The sequence below is a fragment of the Juglans microcarpa x Juglans regia genome, chromosome 1D, assembly GCF_004785595.1.
Source record: "Juglans microcarpa x Juglans regia isolate MS1-56 chromosome 1D, Jm3101_v1.0, whole genome shotgun sequence".
NCBI classification, from domain to species: domain Eukaryota; kingdom Viridiplantae; phylum Streptophyta; class Magnoliopsida; order Fagales; family Juglandaceae; genus Juglans; species Juglans microcarpa x Juglans regia.
The window spans coordinates 5,526,711-5,549,658 of NC_054594.1; the positions used below are offsets into that span (position 1 = coordinate 5,526,711).

At 33.2% G+C, this 22,948-nt stretch overlaps 1 protein-coding gene and 1 long non-coding RNA gene across 2 annotated transcripts; one reads left to right on the plus strand and one right to left on the minus strand.

The window, feature by feature from the left end:
- Positions 1-11,084: 11,084 nt before the first annotated feature.
- Positions 11,085-19,738, minus strand: LOC121237224. The gene is made up of 3 exons (XR_005934879.1): positions 19,607-19,738; positions 14,989-14,990; positions 11,085-11,097 (listed from the first exon to the last, which is right to left on the minus strand). It is a non-coding gene; the product is annotated as an uncharacterized LOC121237224 (long non-coding RNA).
- Positions 17,490-21,935, plus strand: LOC121237215 (protein DETOXIFICATION 27-like). Its single transcript, XM_041133853.1, has 8 exons — positions 17,490-17,964; positions 18,176-18,717; positions 18,797-18,883; positions 19,339-19,395; positions 20,766-21,004; positions 21,119-21,237; positions 21,376-21,465; positions 21,574-21,935. The coding sequence occupies exons 1-8, from the start codon at positions 17,680-17,682 to the stop codon at positions 21,658-21,660; spliced, it is 1,506 nt and encodes a 501-aa protein (XP_040989787.1). The 5' UTR covers positions 17,490-17,679; the 3' UTR covers positions 21,661-21,935.
- The last annotated feature ends 1,013 nt before the right edge of the window (positions 21,936-22,948 follow it).

Below are 22,948 nucleotides of genomic sequence, written 5' to 3' on the forward strand. Positions count from 1 at the left end.
TCTGCCCACCCCTACATAAGATAAACTTGGTGAGAGAATATCTGTTTGTTAATGGTATTGACCAGGGTTATATTGATTGGGTCTTATATAACGAACCATATCCAACATTCGAGTCTCCACATGAAGAAGAAGATATCAATGAAGATGTACAGACAAAGGTTGATGGTGATGATTACAATGGGGATATGAAGCAATGCTGAGTGACATTGGTGTTGGAATGTTGATGGATAAAGGTGCTACGAACTCATCAAATTCAAATGATGCGGATCATAACACTTGCACGCTTGTGAAATGATTCACAACGTGAGTTATATCGATGATGCAGAATGTATAGTAAGTTGTCATTTACAGTCAGATTACTTCACATAAAATTCATATGTAGATTATCAATTAAGGCTGTCAATCTGTAACTCAAGTTGTTTAAATAGGCATTTTCATCAGACAATATTTTATCTCGCAACTTCTATGAAGCAAAATAGTTGAAGCAAGGACTCGAATTTGATTACAATATAATACATACATGTAAGATTGACTGTATCTTATTTTGGCGAGAGAATGAACGAGTGTTCCATTTGCCATTAATCAATATGGACATTTGAGAAGCATAATGTGCCTCAAAAGCTCGTAAGGTACTTTCCATTGATACCTAGATTATAACAGTTAATTATGACACGTGTAACGACTATAGACATGACATGACATGACATTCATCATCCGGAGTCATGTATGATGGTGTCTTATCACATCTTTCTGATTCTCAAGTTTGGAAGGAATTTGATTTGTAATACCCATGGTTTGATGAAAAACCTTATAATGTGCGACTTGTAGGGGTTTAAATTTAAACCAAAAAATCAAAAATCGGTCCGGACTGGACTGGTTGGATTGGTTTTGAATCGGTCCGGTCCGAAACCGGCTTCTATATTATGAAAACCGGCCGGATTCGGTCCAGTTTCGGTTTCGTAGTTTCTGGGACTGGACCAAACATGATAGATTGGAAAAAAATATATATACAAAAATTAATTTTATATATTATACAAAATATTTATATATATAAGTTTTATATATAATATATAATTATATATTAAATTTTTATATATCATATATAAAATAATTTCATATTATAATTTATAAATTATAATATAAAATGTTAATCTTAAATATGAACATTTGTAATTTGTTTGATCATATGTTATTAATATAACTATATATAAGATAATGTTATTATAATTTATAAAATAAAAGTTTAATCTTAAAGATGAAAATTTAATTGATCATATGCTTTAAACGTAATATATATTAAATTATTAATAACATTTTATCATAAGAAGTAACACTTTGTTATATTTTTTTACATTTTAAAAAAATCGAAAAATCGGACCAGACCGAAAACTAGTAAAACTAGAGGTACTGGTTTAGGAGGGTAACCAGGACATAATCGGTTATGAAAAATGTAAAATCGGTACATACCAGTTCGGTTCTAGATTTTGTTCAAAACCTGACCGGACTGGACCAATTAGATCCCTAGCGACTTGGGTTGGCAACTGATGGATTTAATTCATTTGAGAATATAAGTACTATTCATAGTATTTGGTTAGTTGTACTTATGCCGTATAATTTACCACTGTGGAAGTGTATGAAAGATCCATATTTCATAATGAGTTTGCTCATTCCTTGTTAGAGATCACTGGAAAATGATATAGACGTACATCTACTGACATTGATTGTAGAATTGAAAGATTTGTGGGAGATTGAGGTCCACTCATTTGATTTATCAACATGCAAGTCGTTCAATATGCATGCTACCGTGTTATGAGAAATAAATAATTTTTTCGCTTTTAGAAACTTGTCAGGTTGGAGTACTAAGGAAAAAATGGTATGTCCAACTTGTAACAAACACACTTAATCTGAATAGCTTACATATCGAAGGAATCTATTTTTTATGAGTCATCGTCAATTTTTACTTGGTGACCATGGATGGCATGAAAATTCTAGAATGTTTAGTGGCACGGTTGAATGAGGGCACCCTTCACCACATTTGTCTGGACAAGAGTACTTGCACAATTGCTAGATGCTGATAGTAATGAATTTAGTAAAATCTACTGGAAGAGAAAACAAACTACGAATGAGTTGAATTAGATAAAGAAGAGTATATTTTCCAACTTCCATACTGATCGACGTTAAAATTGTGGCATAGTCTCGATATTATGCATACTGAGAAAAATATACGCAAGTCCATGTTGGGAACTTTGATGTCAATTGAGGGCAAAATGAATGATACATTAAACTCACAAAAGGATTTGAAACAATTAAGAATAAGACCGAAATTGCACTTGCAACAAAGTGGTTTGTCTGTCTACATGCCAATTTGGGGTATACATTTTCAAGGAATGAAAGGGCTAGATTTTGTGAGTGGTTAATGAAGATTAAATTACCGAACTGGTATGCCTCGAGTCTAACAAGGTGTGTGCGTACAAACGATTGAAAAATTATAGAATTAAAAAGTTATGATTGTTAAATATTTTTATAACGTATCTTGCTTGTGGGTATTTGTGGGTACTTGAAGAGAGATATGCACGTGACTTTGACTGAGTTAGATGTATTTTTTAAAAATTTATGTGTTAGAATGTTGAATGTAGAAGGTTTTGATCGTGTGGAATGAGAAATTGCTATAATATTGTGTAAGCTGGAGAGTATTTACTCACCATCATTCTTCGACATCATGGTTTACTTAGCCATTTATTTGCCACATGAGGCTCGACTTGCAGCACCAGTCCAGTGTAGATGGATTTATCACATTGAACGGTTCATTGGAAAGTTGAAATGCACGCACGGTGGATAACATGGCCGGCCCAGAAGGGTCAATTACAGAATCATATATTGATGATAAGTGGCATACATTCTGTTCCAAATACTTCTATGGAGTTGACACAAGATTTGATCAGCCGTAAAGAAACTTTGATGTTGACCAAACAAGATAATGAAATAGAGTCACTTGCAGCGCGTGGTAAGTGCTAAAAATTACCCCGAGATAGAGAGTCACTTGCAGTAAGTTGTCATTATTTGTTAATTAATGTTTCAATTTTCTTAAAAAACTATAAGATTATAAATTATTTGGTAATCTTCAATTTCATAGATCATAATAGCGTGCTCAAAAAACTTGGAGTAAATAATATAAAAATATGAAGAGGGATTCTCGAAATGGTTTGAACAACGGGTAGACATTACATATGCAAGTTATAATTGACTAGACATTACACATGCAAGTTCTCGAAACTTGGAGTTCTCGAAATGATTCGCTATAATTGCAATCCTCGAAGGGGAGTGTACAATGATGAATATTTCTTGAGTTTTAACTTCCTAGTATATAATGTATTCTACTTAGATGATCTCGAGTTAGGAAATCAATGGCAAGTAGTACAAAAAATTTTCTTCAAGAAATATATATGATGTTATCCTCGAGGCGGAGGAACAAAACAAATAACAAGATGATCTCTCTACTCAAGAAGTACATCAAGAGAGTCAACACGTCTTTAACTTGTTTGTAAATTTGAGCCAGTATGAGATTATTCTATTACATATGTAGGATATTGAGGCTAAAATTGTTGATGCAACAGTTGAGGAAAATGTTGACTCATCTGAAGTATCTATAGATGATGAGGATGAATGGTCAATTGAAACTAATACAGATGATTGACTTATTTTTTGTTCACATGACACTTTATGACAAATCGTTATGTAATGAATGTATCAATGCTTTGAAATTATGTTACCGAAAAAGAAGGAAGTTCGCATGCTATTTTCACTTTTTCCTAATTCTCCATCTGAATTACCACTAGAAATTAACTCTATAGAACAAGGTAAAAATCTAATAATAATTTTTTTTTCAATTAAGGTAATTCATATATATTATTTCATTTCTAACCATCATTTACTTTGTTTCTACTATGGATATTTTATTCTTTAGAGTTAATCGTACAATCTCGTCCAAGTTGTGGACTACTAGAGATGTAACGTTAGAAAAATATTATAAAATGGACAAGATTAAGGTTAACATTCCTGATGAACATACCGGAGGTGAAGGACAACTAGCAGCTTGGCTTGTATCGCATGTAGGTGCTCTTACACGAACTTATGCACCTTTAGTTACGAGTTCATGGCATAAAGTCTCCCAAAATTTGAAAGAGCTTATCAATAAGCGTTGTTTGGTAATGTTTAATTGATTTGTAAAATTATTTAATATGTATGCAAAAGATAGAATATGCAAATGATAATTTTTTGTGTATATATTTTTTTTCAATGATGATTTCAAACAAAATTTTGATCGGAGAAATGAGCGTAAGTATGATATCCCATATGATATGGATAATGATAAGTGGTGTATGGGATCCTACATTGTTTGGGAAGGAGAAATTTTTTCTCTTTATAAGATTCCAATAGAGCTCCAATTGTATCATTGACTAGTCATTTTAGAGTATAGGTCATGTGGTTTAGGCCTTCCATTGGGGCGTTACAAATGGTATCAAAGCCTATCTCAACCAGAAATGTGAGACTTGAGTCGTGCTACTTACGACGGACTGGCCTGACAAGCACGTCAGGAATTTAAAGGGGTATATGGTGATATCCCCATATGATAAGGATAATGGTAGGTGGTGTATGAGACCCCATGTTGCTTGAAAATGAGAAGTTCTTGTTCTTAATAAGGTTCTAATAGAGCTCCAAGTGTATCATTGACTAATTATTTTGGAGTATTGACTAGCCTTCTAACTCTTACTCATCGTCCAACAATGCCTCCAACAACTCTATATCATTAGAGGAAGCGAAGTCTGAGATCGAGAAATTGAGGACAAGGCAGAATGAGTTAGAGACTGAATTGGCCGAACGAGCAGACATAGAGATGTGAATGAAACAACAATAACAATAACAATAACAAGAGGAGTTCAGGAGAGAGATGCAACTCTAAATGCAGATGCTTATGCAATAATTCAGGTCTCCCAACAACTGATTTACATTATACCTATAGATTTTATATTTGTTTTTGTAAAATGAACACTAGTATTGTTTTATTTATTTTGTTCACACTTATGAGACTACTTTTATGTGTATTGAACAAATTGTAATATATTTTTTTAAGATGTTATATATGTATATTTGGTATTTCATTATTGGGTAAAATCAATTAGTTACCATTCGAACGACTACAAACTGTTCGAACAGAAGTAGGCAAACCATTCGAATAGTGATACAAACCATTCGATCGTAATTCGTAATAGACTTTCGACCAACAATTGTAAACCATTCAAACAAACATTCGAGCTTACTGATGACATCGAACATGAAATCAAATGCATTCAAACATAGTTGTCTGTTCGACCACCAAAGTTAATGTTTGAATGCATTTCCGTTTGAACGAATTTTGTTTCAGTTAACCACTCATGCAGCATTCGTTTGAACATAATTCACGGTCAAACGTAATGTCTTTATGTTTCGATTAGAAATCTGAGACAAAACTAAACTGTCCCTAAATTTTTTTTCCATTCGAACGCTATGGAACGGTTTTGTTCAATTTCATCCTAAAATATATATTTTGGGACGAAATTGAGATTTTCATCTTGATGCTTTATCCATATGGTAATTTATATAGCCTCCTTAACTAACCCACGAGTAGTTTATATATGCATGGTTAGACAGTATTATTTAATCATGTATTATGTAATGAGAAATGATACTTATAGTCCTAAGGTGTGTAAGCTCTGCACTCCTTTAAAAAAATAAAAAATAAATACGAGACTCACATGAAAAAATTAATATTTTAATACTGTACCCCTTTATTTTATAAAGAGAATGTGCATGACTTACACATCCTAAGACTGTATTTAGTATTAGTTGAATTAATGCAATATATATACATATATATATATATATTATAGACACACATCATTTTGCATTAATTCTTAGTTATATTACATGTAATTATCATATTTTGTCAATTTTAATTTTAAAATCGGTTATGTAGATAAGATTTGTGCATATTTAGAGATCTGTTAATGCACAATATCAAGTACTTTCACGTGATTGATTAATTATATAACTTTATTACGTGGGTGGTGAGCATGTTTTGAAGTAGTTGGAACTTCATTTTCACAAGGAGATGATGAAAACTATATTATATGCCACAAACTCTCTAGCTATATATAGTCCAGACACAAACTCTGTTTAATTATCATTAATATCTATCATTTGTTTACTTGTGGACTCATGTTATGAATTAGTGTTGTTTGGCAGCATGACAATAAATGGATGGGAGATGACGATTCCTTTAACTTTCTTTTCTGCAACCGGGTACGTACGTAATGTCTATATGTCAATATATATATATATATATATATATATATATATATATATATACACACACAATCACATACTAATGACATGGCAAACCGGGTTTATTTTCAAAATGGTTCGGAGCTTCGATTGTGCTTTTCGGTCTCGAGAAATGTATTCCCTCCTTCTTCGCTCTCCCCTTCCCTGCCGAAACCTTCCTCTCCCCCAACCTCTGTGAATCTCTCTCCCCCTCTTGTCGACATCCTTCGAAGCGTGTCCTAAGCAGACCCAAAAATCCACACGAAAATCCCTTTGTCAAAGCCCTCTCCCCCGTTGACGCCCTTCAAGAAAAACACTAAGAGTTCTGGGAAACCCTCCCATGCATCCCTCTATGAGATCCCTCTCCTCCCATGACGTTCATATGATCCATTAAGATTTGAATGGTATCCTCACCAATCGAGCCCTAGATCTTTATTATTACTCATATTTTTGTGATTTTTGAGTTGGGGATCTATAGGTATGATTGATTTATGATTTCTGAGCTGGATGTTTTTATGCTTGATGGGGGGATTATTTATGCTACGTGATCGATTTTAAGTAGTTGATATTACATAATAGAATGAGATTTGGACTCACCTCTCATGTTCACCTTTTTCCTAGCTGTTAGTACTATAGCTTAGGCTTCTGACTTTTGCAAACAAAAGCTAGGCTACACTTGCACGACAACTAAGATTGGAACACTCATTTTAAGGGTTTTGGAATCTTTAATTTGGTAGAAGATGAACAGTTTGGAGTTGAGATTTATAAAAGTAAGATTTTTCTAGTTCCTTGCGTATTTGCTAGCTCACTTCTGCATGACAAAAAGGAATTTTGGTGCAGTAGGGTTATGATTTGACTGGTATAAAAATATATGTATTAGTAGTGGCTGAGTTCCATGTATAGGTCTGAGATTTGAGAAGAATAGATAGATCAAAGACAACCACCCTTTTGATTTGATGTTAAAATTAAGAGAGTAATTAGTAAAAGCATATATAAAGTAGGAACTGTGTTTCTCCTCAGATAAGAAAGAAACTAAAATTTTTGAGCAGTGCCTCTTTTACACCATACTCCCCACTTGCTTTTAATTAGAGACCTACCTCTCCTAAATTGAAAAGTTATATACACCAATCATTGTCCTGCTTTCTTTTGAGCAATTTCACTAATTTGTTTTTATTTATTGATATATTCTTCATCCTAGAAATCCTGTGAGTAGTTAGGACCCTGTTGGTTGTTTACTTTGAGAATAACTGTATTCACTGTTTCATTTAGATCACTTATGGCATCGAGTCAATCATCACGTGTTGATGATACGTTTCAAATAGAATCACCAACCTGTTGGTGTGGCTTAAAAGCCTCATTAAAGACCTCCCAAACTTTTGTCATCTTTAATTTTTGAAATTCTCATATTGAAGGCAGAGAGAAGCAAGATATCAATTCTTCATATAGGTAGATATACTTCAGCTGGTAGAGGAGAAAATTTGGACAAGAGAGAATGCAGTTTCAAAAAGGGGGGACGATTTATTGTTGCACGAGTATGAAGTTCAGAAAAATAAAGATAAACTAATTGAGAGAGAGAATGCTCTTCATAAGCAAGAAGAGAAAATTAGAAAGTAGATTGTAGAGAATAGATGTGGACGTATTTTTCTGTGAATGTACTGGGTGTTATCACAATATGATGTAATCCTTCCTTATCTTGACAACCTTATTTTATGTAGGTTTGAAAACACCTATTTTTCATTTACATGTAACACATTGGGTCCAACTCTTATATCTTTATTTTTATGATGAGAAACCCCAAAATGTGTAAACACAACATTTCATATTCTGGTGAAGCCCCAGACACGTTTAAGATGCATCATTGTTAAGCTGAACTTAAAAGTGCCTAGAAACAATGCTTTATTTGTTCTATTGCATTCCTGTTTCACAGATTTTCACACCAAGAAATTGAGATTCCTAAAATCTGTCAAGCATCAGCAAGAAAGATACACAAATTCGAGGCAGAGATTGAGCTTGTGTGCAAGTAATCAGCTTCAATAATTAATTTAACTTTCAACCAATCACACTAAAGCTTAGTGCTTTGAAGGACCAACTCAAAAGTCTCGTTTGTTTACTTTTTATAAAGTAAGACATCATAAAAGAACACAACCTAGCAAATCCAACAGGTTAAGGAACATGTCCCAAAACTCCAAAATCTCCCATAGAAAAAGATAAAGATTAGAGACAGTTCAAAATTTCAAAATTCCTATATTAGTGGCAGTTCAACCAATTTTGTTTGTCCCCTAATACAACAAAATACCAAGTTACAACTACGACCTCACACCTCTTCATTGCTCGATGGCGTTGGTTGTGTGACAATACTACACAGTGTTAGAACAACAAAATCATCAATACTAGCACCAACTCTATCAACGTTAGCACCAACTTGAGCTTTTGATTCCTCACCATACTGTGATTCGTCATCAAATACTTTTCTGTAAGTCTAAATAATTTTCAAACCAAAAAATACACATCCATTAGAAAGTAATATATATGCATGCAGTGAGAAACAATAGAGAATTCATACACATAAAAATTTATTATTTGTTTCTTCTTTCTCTTAGTCGCTGCCTTTTTCACAAGAGGAACATTCCTTTTCGTTGGTGGCCTTCCCGCCTTCACCACAAGAGGAACATTCCTTTTCGTTAGCGGCCTCCCCCTCCCTCGGACAACATGTGTGCTTAATATTTTCTTACCATTGTCCGTGACCACATTCTCTTTTACCTTGGTTGAACCAAACTCAAGTGCTAATCCTTTAAACTGATTCTCAAACTCATCTAAATGGCGCATAAATGTATTAACATGGTCATCAATTGGGGACACACGGGTCGCTAATTTTAGATATCATTTCACAACAAGCTCATATCTCCGTGAGTCCACATTGTGCCGGAAGTCATCACAACTACTTTTTACCACTGTGTATCTCCTCCTTAAGTCATTCCTCTGTCAATCCAAGACATACTTAACCAGTAACGCATGAATCTTCTTCATTTGAAAAACGTTCAATGCATGTCTACAGAAAATTTCCCTCATCTCTAACAATGCACATGTGCATTTTACATTAGACTCCTCCTCGTTAAAGTAAACTGAGTACTTGACGATTTTGACGTGGTCATCATCAGTCATGATTTCATCTAGAACATTGGAGGTGGAATTGCAACCTTCATTGTTGATAAGTATGCAGTTACTTAAAATTATCCACCCACACCTCTCTTTGGACCTCTTTAAATTTCGCATTTGTATACACTGCTTGAAACTGCTTTTCTATGCGGAATAGAGATGAACATGGGATGGTTTGGTTAGAGGAATTGAAATCAGCTGTGGTCTTGACCTCCACCTTCTTTGATCACATTTTGATGTCCATAGCTTGTTTGCCATTAGTAGAAAAGGCAATTACTAGAAAGATTGGGCATGTCTAAATTATTCTTAATCATTCTAATGCTAGATTGAATTGCACTTTAATCCACATTAAAGACTCACGTTGAGACATTATCACCCAAATAATTTCTCCCTTAATAATTTCTGCAGACAAATAAATAATTGTTGACTTTTTATTTTCCTATAAGACAAAACTACTATCAAAATCCCACTAATACAATCTTTCGATCTCAAAGGAGGGAAGGAATAAGGAATAATATAATAGAAGAAATCTGTTGTTTTCTTCTTCTTTTTTTTTTAGTCCAACGAAGGGTGTTTCAATAAACCTAGCAACAAAGAAAAGTATAGCTTTCCACCCATAAATCACTGCAACTTTCCACCCAAGTATGCCAAAAGCTTCTAACCCAGCAATAATAACGCTTTATTTGTCCCCTCTCATATATTCTCTGTTATTGCTACCTAACCCTCCAACAATTTATTCTCTGTTATTCGTCCCCTACCAGATGTTCTAACCTGAAAATTCTGTGTTTTACTACAATTTCTTAGAGAGAGAGAGATTTCCATAGAGAGAGGACTGAAAAGAGAGGACCTTTAGAGAAAAGCTTCGTAATAGCTTGCCGAATATGTGGTTCTTTGATCGATCAGAGGCGGACGTACTGTAATACGACGGAGGGCATGAATCCGAAGCGTGGAGGGAGAACATGGGAGAAGATGCAAAAATTTGAATAGAGGTAACGTGGAGAATGAGGAAAACGTGGGAGGAGTCTAACGATCTGTTTTGAAAAAATAAAAAATAAAGCCATTTCAGCTAGTGTGTGGTGTTCGAAACTTTAGTAGCCTTAGAGTAGAATTACTCATATCTAAATGAAAAATTCTTGTCATCAGCCACTATTCACCACCCCACACCTGATACCTTATGAAAACACCCCTACATCCTATAAAAATACTCTCACTCTCTCTGAAAAAGCTATAGGTGTGGGGTGTGGAGTGTCTACAGTGGCTGATTTATAGAATTACTCTATCTAAATTACTGTACTGAAGTTCCTTTAGTGGGGCCATGCCTTCATGCGCTACATTGACATTACTCACCATGCGCAGAAATTAACATATAGTGAGCTAATCAAATCATAAAGGCAATGGTACAAAGACATGCTGGAATTAATAGCAGGATTAAGAGCACTCACATTCGATTATGCAAATGCAAATCTAATGGAGGGTTCGCCTGATAAAATTTGAAAATGTGTTGTATTAGATTATGCAAATGGGAAAATGGATTACTTTTAGCTACAGTAAATTAGTTTTTTAGGTCATATTTGATAGTAGCTGTAGCATGATCAAAATTAATAATAAAATATTTTCTTCCTTGCAAGCTCTCTCTCTTATCTTCGTTTTGGCTTCTACTGAACTCTCTCTCTCTTTCTCTCTCTTTTTTCATTTCTTCCCACGTGTTCTTCTTCTCCAGCAACACTTGTGTTTCGTCATCCTTCTTTTTGTTTCCCTTTTTTTCCTGTTGCATTAATAGCAGTAATTGTTAAATCCAATCTTTTTCCTGTAACATTAAGCTAGAGCATTAATTGTTGTATACTGAACGATTGTATTAATTTTTCAATTAATGTTTATATCATGAATGATTGTATATTCCAAGTCTCATATTGTATAACATTAATATTTCTATGTAGTTCTTAATTTAAAAAAACTAATAGAACAAAAAAAAAAATTGAAAAAAACTTATTAAATTTGTAATATTTTATTATTATTTTAACTAAATGAATAATCTAATATGAAAATAAGTTTTGAGTAAAATAGCTTATAAAATTATGTCATATTATCTAAATTTTATATTTATATTTATATAATCCAATACTAATGATCTAAACACTTTGATTTGATATTGCTTCATTACATATTGATTTGATGTTTTCTATGCACACTCATTTTGATCGAGCGAAATAATAAACACAAGAGCTGTACTTTTTGACTAGTGGTGAAAAATCTTTGACTATGAAATGCATCTTTAAAATTTAGTCAATATCACACTTTTTTATATTTATCTATTTCATTTAAATTTAATTTCTACATTAGATTTTAACCATTCACTCTATATATAATAATAAAATATTATTAAATTAATAATTAATTATTTAATTTATTTATATCACATTTTATAATTCTACTAATTTAATATTAATAATAATTATATTCTAATTAAACGAATATTAAAAAAATCATATTTTCAAAAGTCATTTAATACTAATAACAAAACATATTTGATTAAACTCATCTAAAATTCTATCTAAATTTTTTAATTACAAACTAAATAGTATTTTTGTTTGGAGTGAGAAACTAATATTTTAATGTTTGCTTGGAGTGAGAAATTAATATTTTAATATTTGGTAAATCAATTGTGGTTCTCCATCTTTGACCAACTACTGTAACAGAAGTCCATCTTATTTTAAATTTGGTCAATCCAATGTGGGATGTTTTTGACATTAATTATATAAATTTTAGCTAAATTTTCTATTTAATCAAGCCAATGTGAATGCTCTCACTGCACCAATAAATGTGATAGCACGGGAGCAGAAAAAATTTATGCAAATGTAGTTTAGAATATTTAAGAATATTAGTGAGTTAAGATATATATTTAAATGAGTTTTGTGTAAGAGTATGAATCCTGTTGAAATGTGTAAGTGTATAAGATAAATTGAGATAAATTTAATTTTTTATGAAATGTTGAAAAAGTGGTAAAGTAGATCCCATCAATTGAGATCAAATAAATTGTATGTTTGAGATGAAGGTATTCTCATTGCACGAAAATATATGAGATATCTCGGATATTTTCTACATTCAAATGGGGTTTTAGGTTAGATTTAGATAGTGAGTTGAGATAAGATGAGTTGAGTAGTAAAATAAAATAAAATATTGTTAAAATATTATTTTTTAATATTATTATTGTTTTAGAATTTGAAAGAACTAAATTATTTATTATATTTTGTATAACAATTTATGAAAATTATAATGAGAAAATGAGATGAGTTAAATTTGAATGGTTAGTTGAGATGTAGATCCCATGGTAAACTCCATGCGTCCCCGTTACAACTTTTTGAATTACTACATGTGTTTTTTAAGAAATTTTCTATTAACAAAAAAAAAATCTTATAAAAATAAAATTATGTGTTTTATTGCAATACATTAAAATTATTTTTACATGCAGTAATATCATTGCATGCTTGTCGCATCAATCTCGATTCATAAAGACAACGATAGTCTTGACATATATATAGGCTCTAGCTATATTGGTGTAAGATCGGTCTCATAAAAATAAAAACAAGAGAAATGATATATATAATCAAGAAATTTATAAACATCATATAATTATTTTAAAAAAAAAAGGTTAAATATGAAATAATAAAAAAATGAATTTTTTAATAACAAATTTTATTATTTTTTAAAATAATTATATAATACTTGAACACTCTAACGTAAAATTATTCCAAAAATAAAGAGAAGAGCATAAAGGCGACGTCGAGATTACAAAAGATATTTTCGCAATTCTATTTGTTGACACACATAATTCGATTTAAATTTTTTATAACTAATATAATATATACGTACCACAATAAATAATTTACTGATACACGAAATTCGCAAGTACGTAGCAAAACTCATGAGATCGTAATTAACATGAATTAAATGATCCGAGCAGTGATAATAATGCAAGGAAGTTGATCAATACTATGTACAAATATGTAATTAAACCCAAAAAAGAAAAAAAAAGAGTTCCACTTAATTAATTTTATTTATAACGCATAAATTAATTAAAAGGTCCAGTTTCCATTTGCATAAGGTAGTACTGCACATGCATTCAAATTACGTAAATACATTTGATAAGTTCTAAGTTCTTTAATTACTCTTTTAAAGGACATGAAAAAAATCCATTACACTTATGTACATCTGTGTATATATATATTTATATAAATATATATATATATAAATATATTATGTATGTATGTATGTATGCATGTATTACGATGGATGCATGGTACTTGTGATAATTATATATACTAATTAATTAAAACTTGTGGATTGTGATAATACAGACACTATAAGAAATCAGATATTTTTCAGTGATTTTAAAATAACCACAAAATGTCTTTATTTGTGGTGATTTCCAAGTCGCTGTTGAATTCTAGCGCAAAGTTAATGGCAAATGCTGAGGGAGAATTTAGTTCACTTTTTTACGGCGACTTTTATACCTATTGTGGTGATTTGTGTTGTCACAGCAAAATATTAAAACTATATTTTCGTCTAATTTAAAAATTGCAGCAATAGATACTTTTTGCAGTGAATATTATTGCCATAAAAGTCATATTTGGCCAATTAATGCTTGTTAGTGGCGAATCAATATGCCGGAAAAACTAATAAAATTTAAACCCGTGTGTTTTCCTCTCATTCTTTTAATTCCCTCCAGCTGTCTCCTCTCCCCTCCCGTCTCTTCCCAATCCATCTTTTTCCCCGATCCCCACTCATCATGCCTCCACGCAGTAGCCATCGCGCATCGCCGTCGACCCACCATCACCTTCCACCTCAGCCATTGCCAGCCAACCCAGCCAAGCCCCTCCCTCGTGGCTTCTCTCTCTCCCGTAGATCTCCTTGTCTCTTTTCCCTCGAATTTCCAGTGTCGTCGCATCTGCAGCCACCACACCACACCACCTGTAGCTACAGGCGTAGCTACCCCCGAACAGTCCCTAGCCTATCCACCAAAGCTCTCCCTCTCTCTCACCATCGATCTACTCTCTCCTCACGGATCTCGCTCAAGCTCCTATATCCACTGTGCACCGCCTTCCTCCACGGCCTTCCTCCACTGCACACCACAGAAATCGCAACCCATTGTATTTCAGAATCTAGAGATTTCCAAAACAGAGACTTGCGGTGTTGGAAATTCCAGCTGGGAGTCATGACTTGTAATAATATAGTGCTTTGCCCTAGATGAAGAGCATCAGGAGGTAGACCTTGAAGCTTGTTGAAAACTCATTTAGGTATATGGTTGTTCATGTACTTTTGTGAGTGCAGACCAAAGTGTAAACTTCGGCTAAAAAGAGATTTTCTTTCCTTGTAATTCAAGTTTATATTTTATTATTTTACGCTAGGATGTTGATCAGCAGTCTCAGTTCTTTGTTACGTAATATTGATGATATCGATTGTAGTGCTTTCCACCACTTTTGCATGTGAACGCTGGATCAAGCCGATTATGGCAGTAAATAAAAACTAGTTTTGGATGTATTGAAAAGCAATAGTTGTCAGACTCTCTCCAAGCTTATACAAATTAATACGCCTGTAGTTGAAATTTTAGTGAGAGTGAGGGTAGCAAACGAGCTTGAAGCTGGCAATATTGGAAAAGGAGCTAAATTTGCTATGATGGTATCGGCGGTAACATCGATTATAATCGGTCTTTTCTTCTGCTTATTCATTATGATTTTCCACAATGAGGCTTTGATATTCTCTTCAAGCAAACCTATCCTAGAAGAAGTGAACAAGCTGATCTCAAATCTCAATCCTCTTAGCTGGCCTTCACAGTTCTTTTCAATAGCGTTCAACCAATTATCTCTGGTAATTAATGCATGCTTTGTCTTGATAGATTTTACCTTCTCTAATTTATTTGAGAAAATTAATGTATATTAAATTAATATAAAATTCAACTTAATTATATTTAGAACATTTAAGTCTAGTTTGAATATTAAGAATATCTAAAAAAATTTGAGAATAATAATAAAATAGTTTGTGAATAATAATAAAATAGTTTGTGAATGAATAGTAGTAAAATAATTTAAGTTTAAATATTTCATTGAGTTTTGAAAAATAAGAGAGAAAAAGTTAAATAAAATTATTATAAAATTAAAAAAATTATTTCAATATAATTTTTTAATATTATTTTTATTTTAAAATTTGAAAAAATTATATTATTTTTTTGTTTTGTTTAGTAGTTTAAAAAAATTATAATGATTAGATGAAAAAGTTGAATATTTAAAATTAAAATAATATTTTATATTTAAATAACGTTTTGAAATAAAATATTTGAGTAAATTTGAAAATACTCATTTTTTTCGTATATATAATTAATATTTGTTATTAGGAGTGGCTGTGGGATCGAGATGGCAATCACATGTGACATACATAAACTTTGGTTGCTGCTATCTGATTGGGGTGCCTCTTGGATTTTTCACGAGGTGGGCCTTCCATCTAGGAGAGTTATGGCAAGCATGATAAAAAAAATTAAAAAAGAGACAAAATACCCTCTAAATTCTCATGTCATTTCCGAGTTTTTTTGGGTTTCTGTGCATAATAAATTAATACAACGAAAAATATTTATACAATTTTAAAAAATATATAAATATATAAAAGAAATTTAATTAAGATCCATGCAAAAGAAAATTAACTTTTTGACGATGCATGTACCTATCTTTTTCTTTTTTACATCCATTTCAATCTATGTCTAATTAACGTCGCACACAATTTGTTTGGTGGGCTTGTAATTGCAATTCAGAAAAGGCAACCCTACATCTAAATTTCTAATGATCATCGATGACATTCCTGGATGTATTGGCCATTTGGTCTTTTCATGATGAATATAATTATCTTGATTTAAAAAAAAAAAAAATTCTAATGATCAGTGGGCACGTAGCAGTGATATTGCTAGCTGTAACACACCAACAATTTCATGAGTGCTATTACTGATCAGCTTTTAGATGAATATATACAGACGAAACGAGTGTAGTTGGGTTTATCATAATACCTAATAAATGTAGTTTGGTAATTATTTACAAATTAATCAATCGTATGTCTTTAAATCCATGCAAAAGAGGTGTATGTTTATATATAGGATTTGGATCCAAAATGGGTATTATATAGCTGGCCATGATCAGATTAATTCAGCGTATTCTTACCATAAAAAATTGATATAAATACCCAAGATAAACAATAAATTAAGAATTCAGTATAAATCAAGGGGAAAAAACTTCAAAAAAGTAAAAGAAAAATATTATTTAATGCTCTTTTGAAATTCGATGCACAAATTCTATAACAATATATATATATATATATATATATATATATATATATATATATATGTAGTATGCAAATCGCAGCTTGCATGCATATGGCTAATATTTTGATAGAGAAGTAGACAAATTAACAAAGACCACATCTTGCAAACGATCGACCCAGATGATTCTAACTTGGAGTTGAAGAAACGTACACCAGTAGTAGTACTGTAGCACCTGTCTTTCCAGCTTTCTCATTCACAGTCATTTTCGCATTATTTTTAGTTTCTTAATTTAATCCATACATATATACATACATTGTATGCATGCGGTCTGGGCTCCTGATGAAGTCATGCCAGTCGTACGTATAATACTATCTGTATGGTGAGCGCAGATGCTTACAAAAAACTTGTGGTAAGCAGTGACACCATTTGTATGTATGTGTGTTTCTCGTTCTTTGCGATAGCTTTGGCTCCCCGGCCCCGGTATAGGTGCAGATTAACCGCCCTGCCTCCAGAAAGGCGATGGGAAATTGCAGCTCACACGTGGCTTCACGACAGCCCCCTAAATCATGATTTCCTTTTAGCTTAAACGATAAAGACTAAAGATTATTCATCCACCTCATAAATATTTCCAATATGTGTTATCTATAGATGCATTTATATGTTTAAGTTAAGTGCACGAGAAATTAATGTCCACTGACGATGAGTATTGACATGTACGTCCCAGTCAATTGACCAACCGTAGCGCTATAAATCTCAAGCCGAATGATTAATCTCCAAGAGACCGACTCTCTGAAGTTTGAGAGCGCTCTCTCTCTGGATTCCTAGAATTCATAAACATAGATAAACAAAGCAAGCTACTGAAAATGTCTCGCAGGGAATTGATTGAGGATGTGAAAGTTCCCTTACTGAAAGATTTAGATTCAACTGCTCCATCAAAAGATGATGGAGAAAATGATGATCTTGCAAGGAGGGTGTGGATTGAATCAAAGAAGCTGTGGCACATACTGGGTCCATCAATCTTCAGCCGCCTTGCCTCCTACTCTATGTTGGTCATCACCAATGCCTTCGCTGGCCACTTGGGTGAACTTGACCTCGCTGCCATCTCCATTGCCAATAATGTCATCGTCGGCTTCGACTTTGGGCTTTTGGTATACTTTCTTTCTCATTACATGACATACACAGGGTTTTTATTATTTCTTTGGTTCTTGATCATGAACAGATAGAAAACAAAGGACGTTGAAACAAATATTTATTTCATTTCCAGAATAATTCCAGTCATGTTTTCAATATTTCTGATCTTTCTCGTCTCTATTGCTTATAGTCAGCCTTTTTTCTTCTTTGTATGGTTTTGTTAATCAGCTGGGAATGGCAAGCGCTTTAGAAACCTTATGTGGGCAAGCTTTCGGGGCAAAAAAGTACTACATGTTGGGTGTATATATGCAACGATCATGGATCGTTCTGTTTGTGTGTTGCGTCCTGCTTTTGCCTATCTATCTCTTTGCCACTCCTGTGTTAAAGCTATTGGGACAGCCTTCAGATGTAGCGGAGTTATCGGGGATAGTGTCTTTGTGGATGATTCCACTTCATTTTAGCTTTGCATTTCAGTTCCCTCTGCAAAGATTCTTACAGAGTCAACTCAAAACTGGGGTCATTGCTTGGGTGAATCTTGCAGCTCTACTGGTGCATGTGATTGTGAGTTGGCTGTTAGTGTATGGGCTTCACCTCGGAGTTGTGGGTACTGCCATTACTATAAACTTTTCTTGGTGGATTTTGGTGTTCGGTCTTCTCGGTTATACAGTTTGTGGCGGTTGCCCTCTTACATGGACTGGTTTCTCCATTGAAGCCTTTTCTGGTCTCTGGGAATTCGTTAAGCTCTCTGCTGCTTCTGGCCTCATGCTTTGGTACCTCTATCAAGATTTTCCTTCTATTTCTCTTTCTATTTTAAAAACTTAAAATTGTTTCTTTTTATTCGAATTTCAGCTTAGAGAATTGGTATTATAGAATACTGATACTAATGACTGGAAATCTGAAGAATGCAAAGATCGCCCTGGATGCCTTGGCCATATGGTAATAATTAAACTCTCTTTGACATTAATAAGTGATTTAAATTTGGTTTAAATTAGCTTTGGTATCATGTATAAGTGTTTATATATATATATATATTAATCATGTAGACGACATTTTGTGTGTACAATATGTAGATCACATGCAATTCAAATATGCATATGCTATTTTATTATCGGAAAATGATATATACATAAGAAAGCCTTGTACACTCTTTTTAAAAAAATAGATAAATTTAAAATTCATGTAAAAAAAAAATAATTGCCTCTAACTGTGGGTTCCACTAATGTTTCAAAATGGTATATGCACCTTTCAGGTTGTCGCATTCAAAAGAATAGAATAATGTAGTAAGCCATTCCGTTTTCTATATAGACATACAATTAATGTTTATAATTGAATAATATTTTGTCAATTTGTGGACTGAGCATGTTAGTTAATGTTCATGTCTCATTGGGCAGCATGACAATGAATGGTTGGGAGATGATGATTCCTCTGGCATTCTTTGCTGCAACCGGGTACGTAATGATTCTTGGGCCTTTTGCTTTGAACTTTTTTCTAAGTAATTATTTTCGAAGTCCTTTGGATGGAGCCCCAATCCCAAGAAAAGTAATTATTTGTGGGTAGATATTTTTTATAAAAATGATTATTTTTTATTAAAATAAATTTATTTTCATTTTAAATAGTTACTCTCATTATAAATAATTCGTTATAAATATTGTAACCTACCTAAGTTTTGGGTGGGTGGTTGTTGCACTTTGGATTTAAATGTTTTACTTGGATATACTGACTAAAATATATAGCAAATAGAACAAAAGCATGCATCCGGAATAGCGTAAAAAAATAGTGAAACCCTAATGCTAGTACTCAAATTGAAGTTTTCTATCTCTAACGTCGTGTCGCATTTGTCGTAGAGCATAAAGTTATGATCGAGGCTTAAGCGATTGGCTTTCCAATCAGGACTCGAACAAATAAAAAAGTAGGATATATACTGCATGACATTCTTTAGTTTATATATATAATATTATTTTCTGTGCAGAAAATATTTGTCGTCTTCGTCATTAATTTATAGTTATCTAATTGAAAAATGGATCCAATGAACTAGAAAATATTATTTGTCGTTTTGGTCATTAACTTATCTCAAATATGGATTCAATGGCCCGGTAATACGACACCATTCTTTTCGCCATTGTTTATGCAAAAGACAGCCGTTGGAACCTCTAAAAACAAAAGAGACGTAAGTCCGTGATCAAGATGATTAAATACGGCACCATTCTTTTCGCCATTATTATTTATGCTTTGACGTGGTATATCAAATTATAAAGTACTCACTTTTATTATAAAATAAATCTAACATATTACATAAAACTACGTCAGTACGTGAATTTATTTGTTGTGTAATCTGTATGTAACAGTTCTCTTTTGAATAACCCTACCTAGCTTCTGTAACTCATGATCATGATGTGGGTCTCCAAATCTATGGCCATCTTATGATTCCCTTCTTTTATTAGCTCAATCATGTGTCATGATATTGTCGTTGTCTTAGGACAGGCCTTGGATGGATATGTTTTTACCTGATTGTTTAAGGGAATCTCAAAAGGAAAATGCCTGATAGACATTAAATCCCGTATATGCAACAAGGCTCATCCCGACAAAAAGCTGCTCAGTATGCATGTGATGGTGATCAGGATGAAAGAGAAAAATGTACTGTACATGAGCTGTCTACATTTTTCCATTTATACTAATTAGTATGAAGTAATATCCCTGCAGGCCTAGCTGCGAGAATCATGTCATCTTGTTTCGCTATTTCCTTTTTGTTGAGGCTGATCTTTCACCTTAAGTACTCCATTTGAACGTACTCAAGCAGCTTGTTGTGATAATATTACAGAGTGAGGGTCGCAAATGAGCTTGGAGCTGGAAATGGAAAAGGAGCTAAATTTGCTACCATAGTATCGGTGGTAACATCAATAATAATCGGGCTATTCTTCTGGTTACTCATTATGTTTGTTCACAATGAGTTAGCTTTGATATTCACTACAAGCAAACTTGTCTTGGAAGAAGTGAACAAGCTTTCTGTCCTTTTAGCTTTCACTATTCTTCTGAACAGTGTGCAGCCAGTTCTCTCTGGTACAGTATATTACTTCTTATTTTTAGACATATATGTATGTTTCATGTTTGTATGAGTTTTGTTTTGCCCTAATTATATGGAACTTGGTTCCTTTTTTATTCGTTTTTGTTTAGGCGTGGCTGTGGGGTCGGGATGGCAATCATATGTAGCATACATCAACTTAGGTTGCTACTATCTGGTAGGGGTGCCTATGGGAGTTTTCATGGGATGGGTCTTCCATCTAGGAGTTATGGTACGTACTGTTCTTTCATCCATCGACTCACATGAACAAAAAGCTAGCACTCAATCAAGTTGGAATTAAAGATTATAAACCTTAACAACATGACTTGCTAACATTAGACGAAAACAAAAATCATGAATACACCTGCAGGGAATGTGGGCTGGAATGATTTTTGGTGGGACAGCACTTCAAACTTTGATATTGGCCATCATTACCATACGATGTGATTGGGAAAAGGAGGTAATTAAAAGTCCACCCTCTAAATTATTCTGGCATGCAGTATTTCTTATGCTTTCTGTCCACACTAAGTTCATGATTTTCTTTGTTGTGCTTTAATTGAAATTGCAGGCAGAAAAAGCAAACAAGCAGCTTAAGAAGTGGGCAGCCAACACAAGCAAGAACAACGGCAATGTGGTTTCGGATAACGCGATATAGTCGAGGATTAAGATCGTTTATAATTAATTTTCTAATCCAAATTATAATTTTTATAATTCAGAGAGATAAACATAGTTAATAGATTCTGCAAAGTTAAAAACCACAAGCTAGTGAACAATGTGAGCCCTAACAATAAACACAATCGGGTTAGCATATTGTGCTTCTATATATCTTTGAATCGTAGAAAGAGTTTGGGTCAGAAAAACGATGTAGGGATTATTATTCTTGTACTGTCAATAAATTTCTCTGGCATTAAAATTAAGCTTTCACTTTCATTCAACCTAGTTAGTTAATATATATATATATATGTATATATATATGTGTGTGTGTGTGTGTGTGTGTGTGTGTATTGTTGTGAAATGATGTGCAAAACACACACACACCAACGATAACAAATAAAGTAAAAACAATCACGATCAAACACAAGACGCATAATATACATGATTTGGCAAATTTTCTACGTCTACAGAGTTACAGAAATTTTATTAACCAGATGAGATTACAATCACTCAATCTCAACTTACACTCTCTAGGACTTTTTGCTCTCTCACACAATATGCATTAACTAGACAATTGTTCTATCTCAAAATATGTTGAAAGTCATACAAAACAAGTCAAATATAACAAATATATAGCAACCTGCATTGGAAATCCTAATTTGGCAAAAACTGCGTTCTTTGCTCGAGTGGCATGTAGAGCGTGCCTCGAGGGAATGGCTAAATCATCATTGGCTCGAGCGGGGTGTCGAGCGGGGGTCGAGCAAATACTAGGATTTGTGTCTCGCTCAAACTCACTGTCGCGCAGGACTAGAGCGAACTCACGAGTTGAGCTTCGCTCGAGCCTACTGTCGAGTGCACGTCGAGCAAATTTCGCTCGTGCGCACATCAATCAAGCATTCTATTTCTCGATTTTCAACTCCAAAACCAGTCTCAACATACACCACAACATATATATGTCTATTAATTAGTATTGCATTCATGGCAGTCATTATTACAAATTTATTAATACACGAACCAACTCCTAAACAGATGCAGTGCCATTTGATTGACAAGAGGAAGAAGTTTTGTTTTCCTTTAATTTTCACTAACAAGGGTTCATATATAAATATATATATATATTATCAGAAGAATCATAGCATCAGATGATTCATTTGTAGAAAAATTAGAAATAATTTCATTACCATTGCTATTTAAAGCACTGGTAGAGGGTTGTCTTTCTTTAAATTAGCGAGCATTTGATTAATTTTATTAAGAGTGTTGGCCTCCAAAAAGGGGCGGAAGTAAGATAA

Bases quoted from the DNA above. Each gene is read 5' to 3' on its own strand.
- LOC121237215 (XM_041133853.1), top strand. From the start codon at position 17,680: ATGTCTCGCAGGGAATTGATTGAGGATGTGAAAGTTCCCTTACTGAAA. The intron at 18,884-19,338 runs GTAATAATTAAA...CTCATTGGGCAG, and splicing joins CTGGATGCCTTGGCCATATG to CATGACAATGAATGGTTGGG. The intron at 19,396-20,765 runs GTACGTAATGAT...ATAATATTACAG, and splicing joins GCATTCTTTGCTGCAACCGG to AGTGAGGGTCGCAAATGAGC.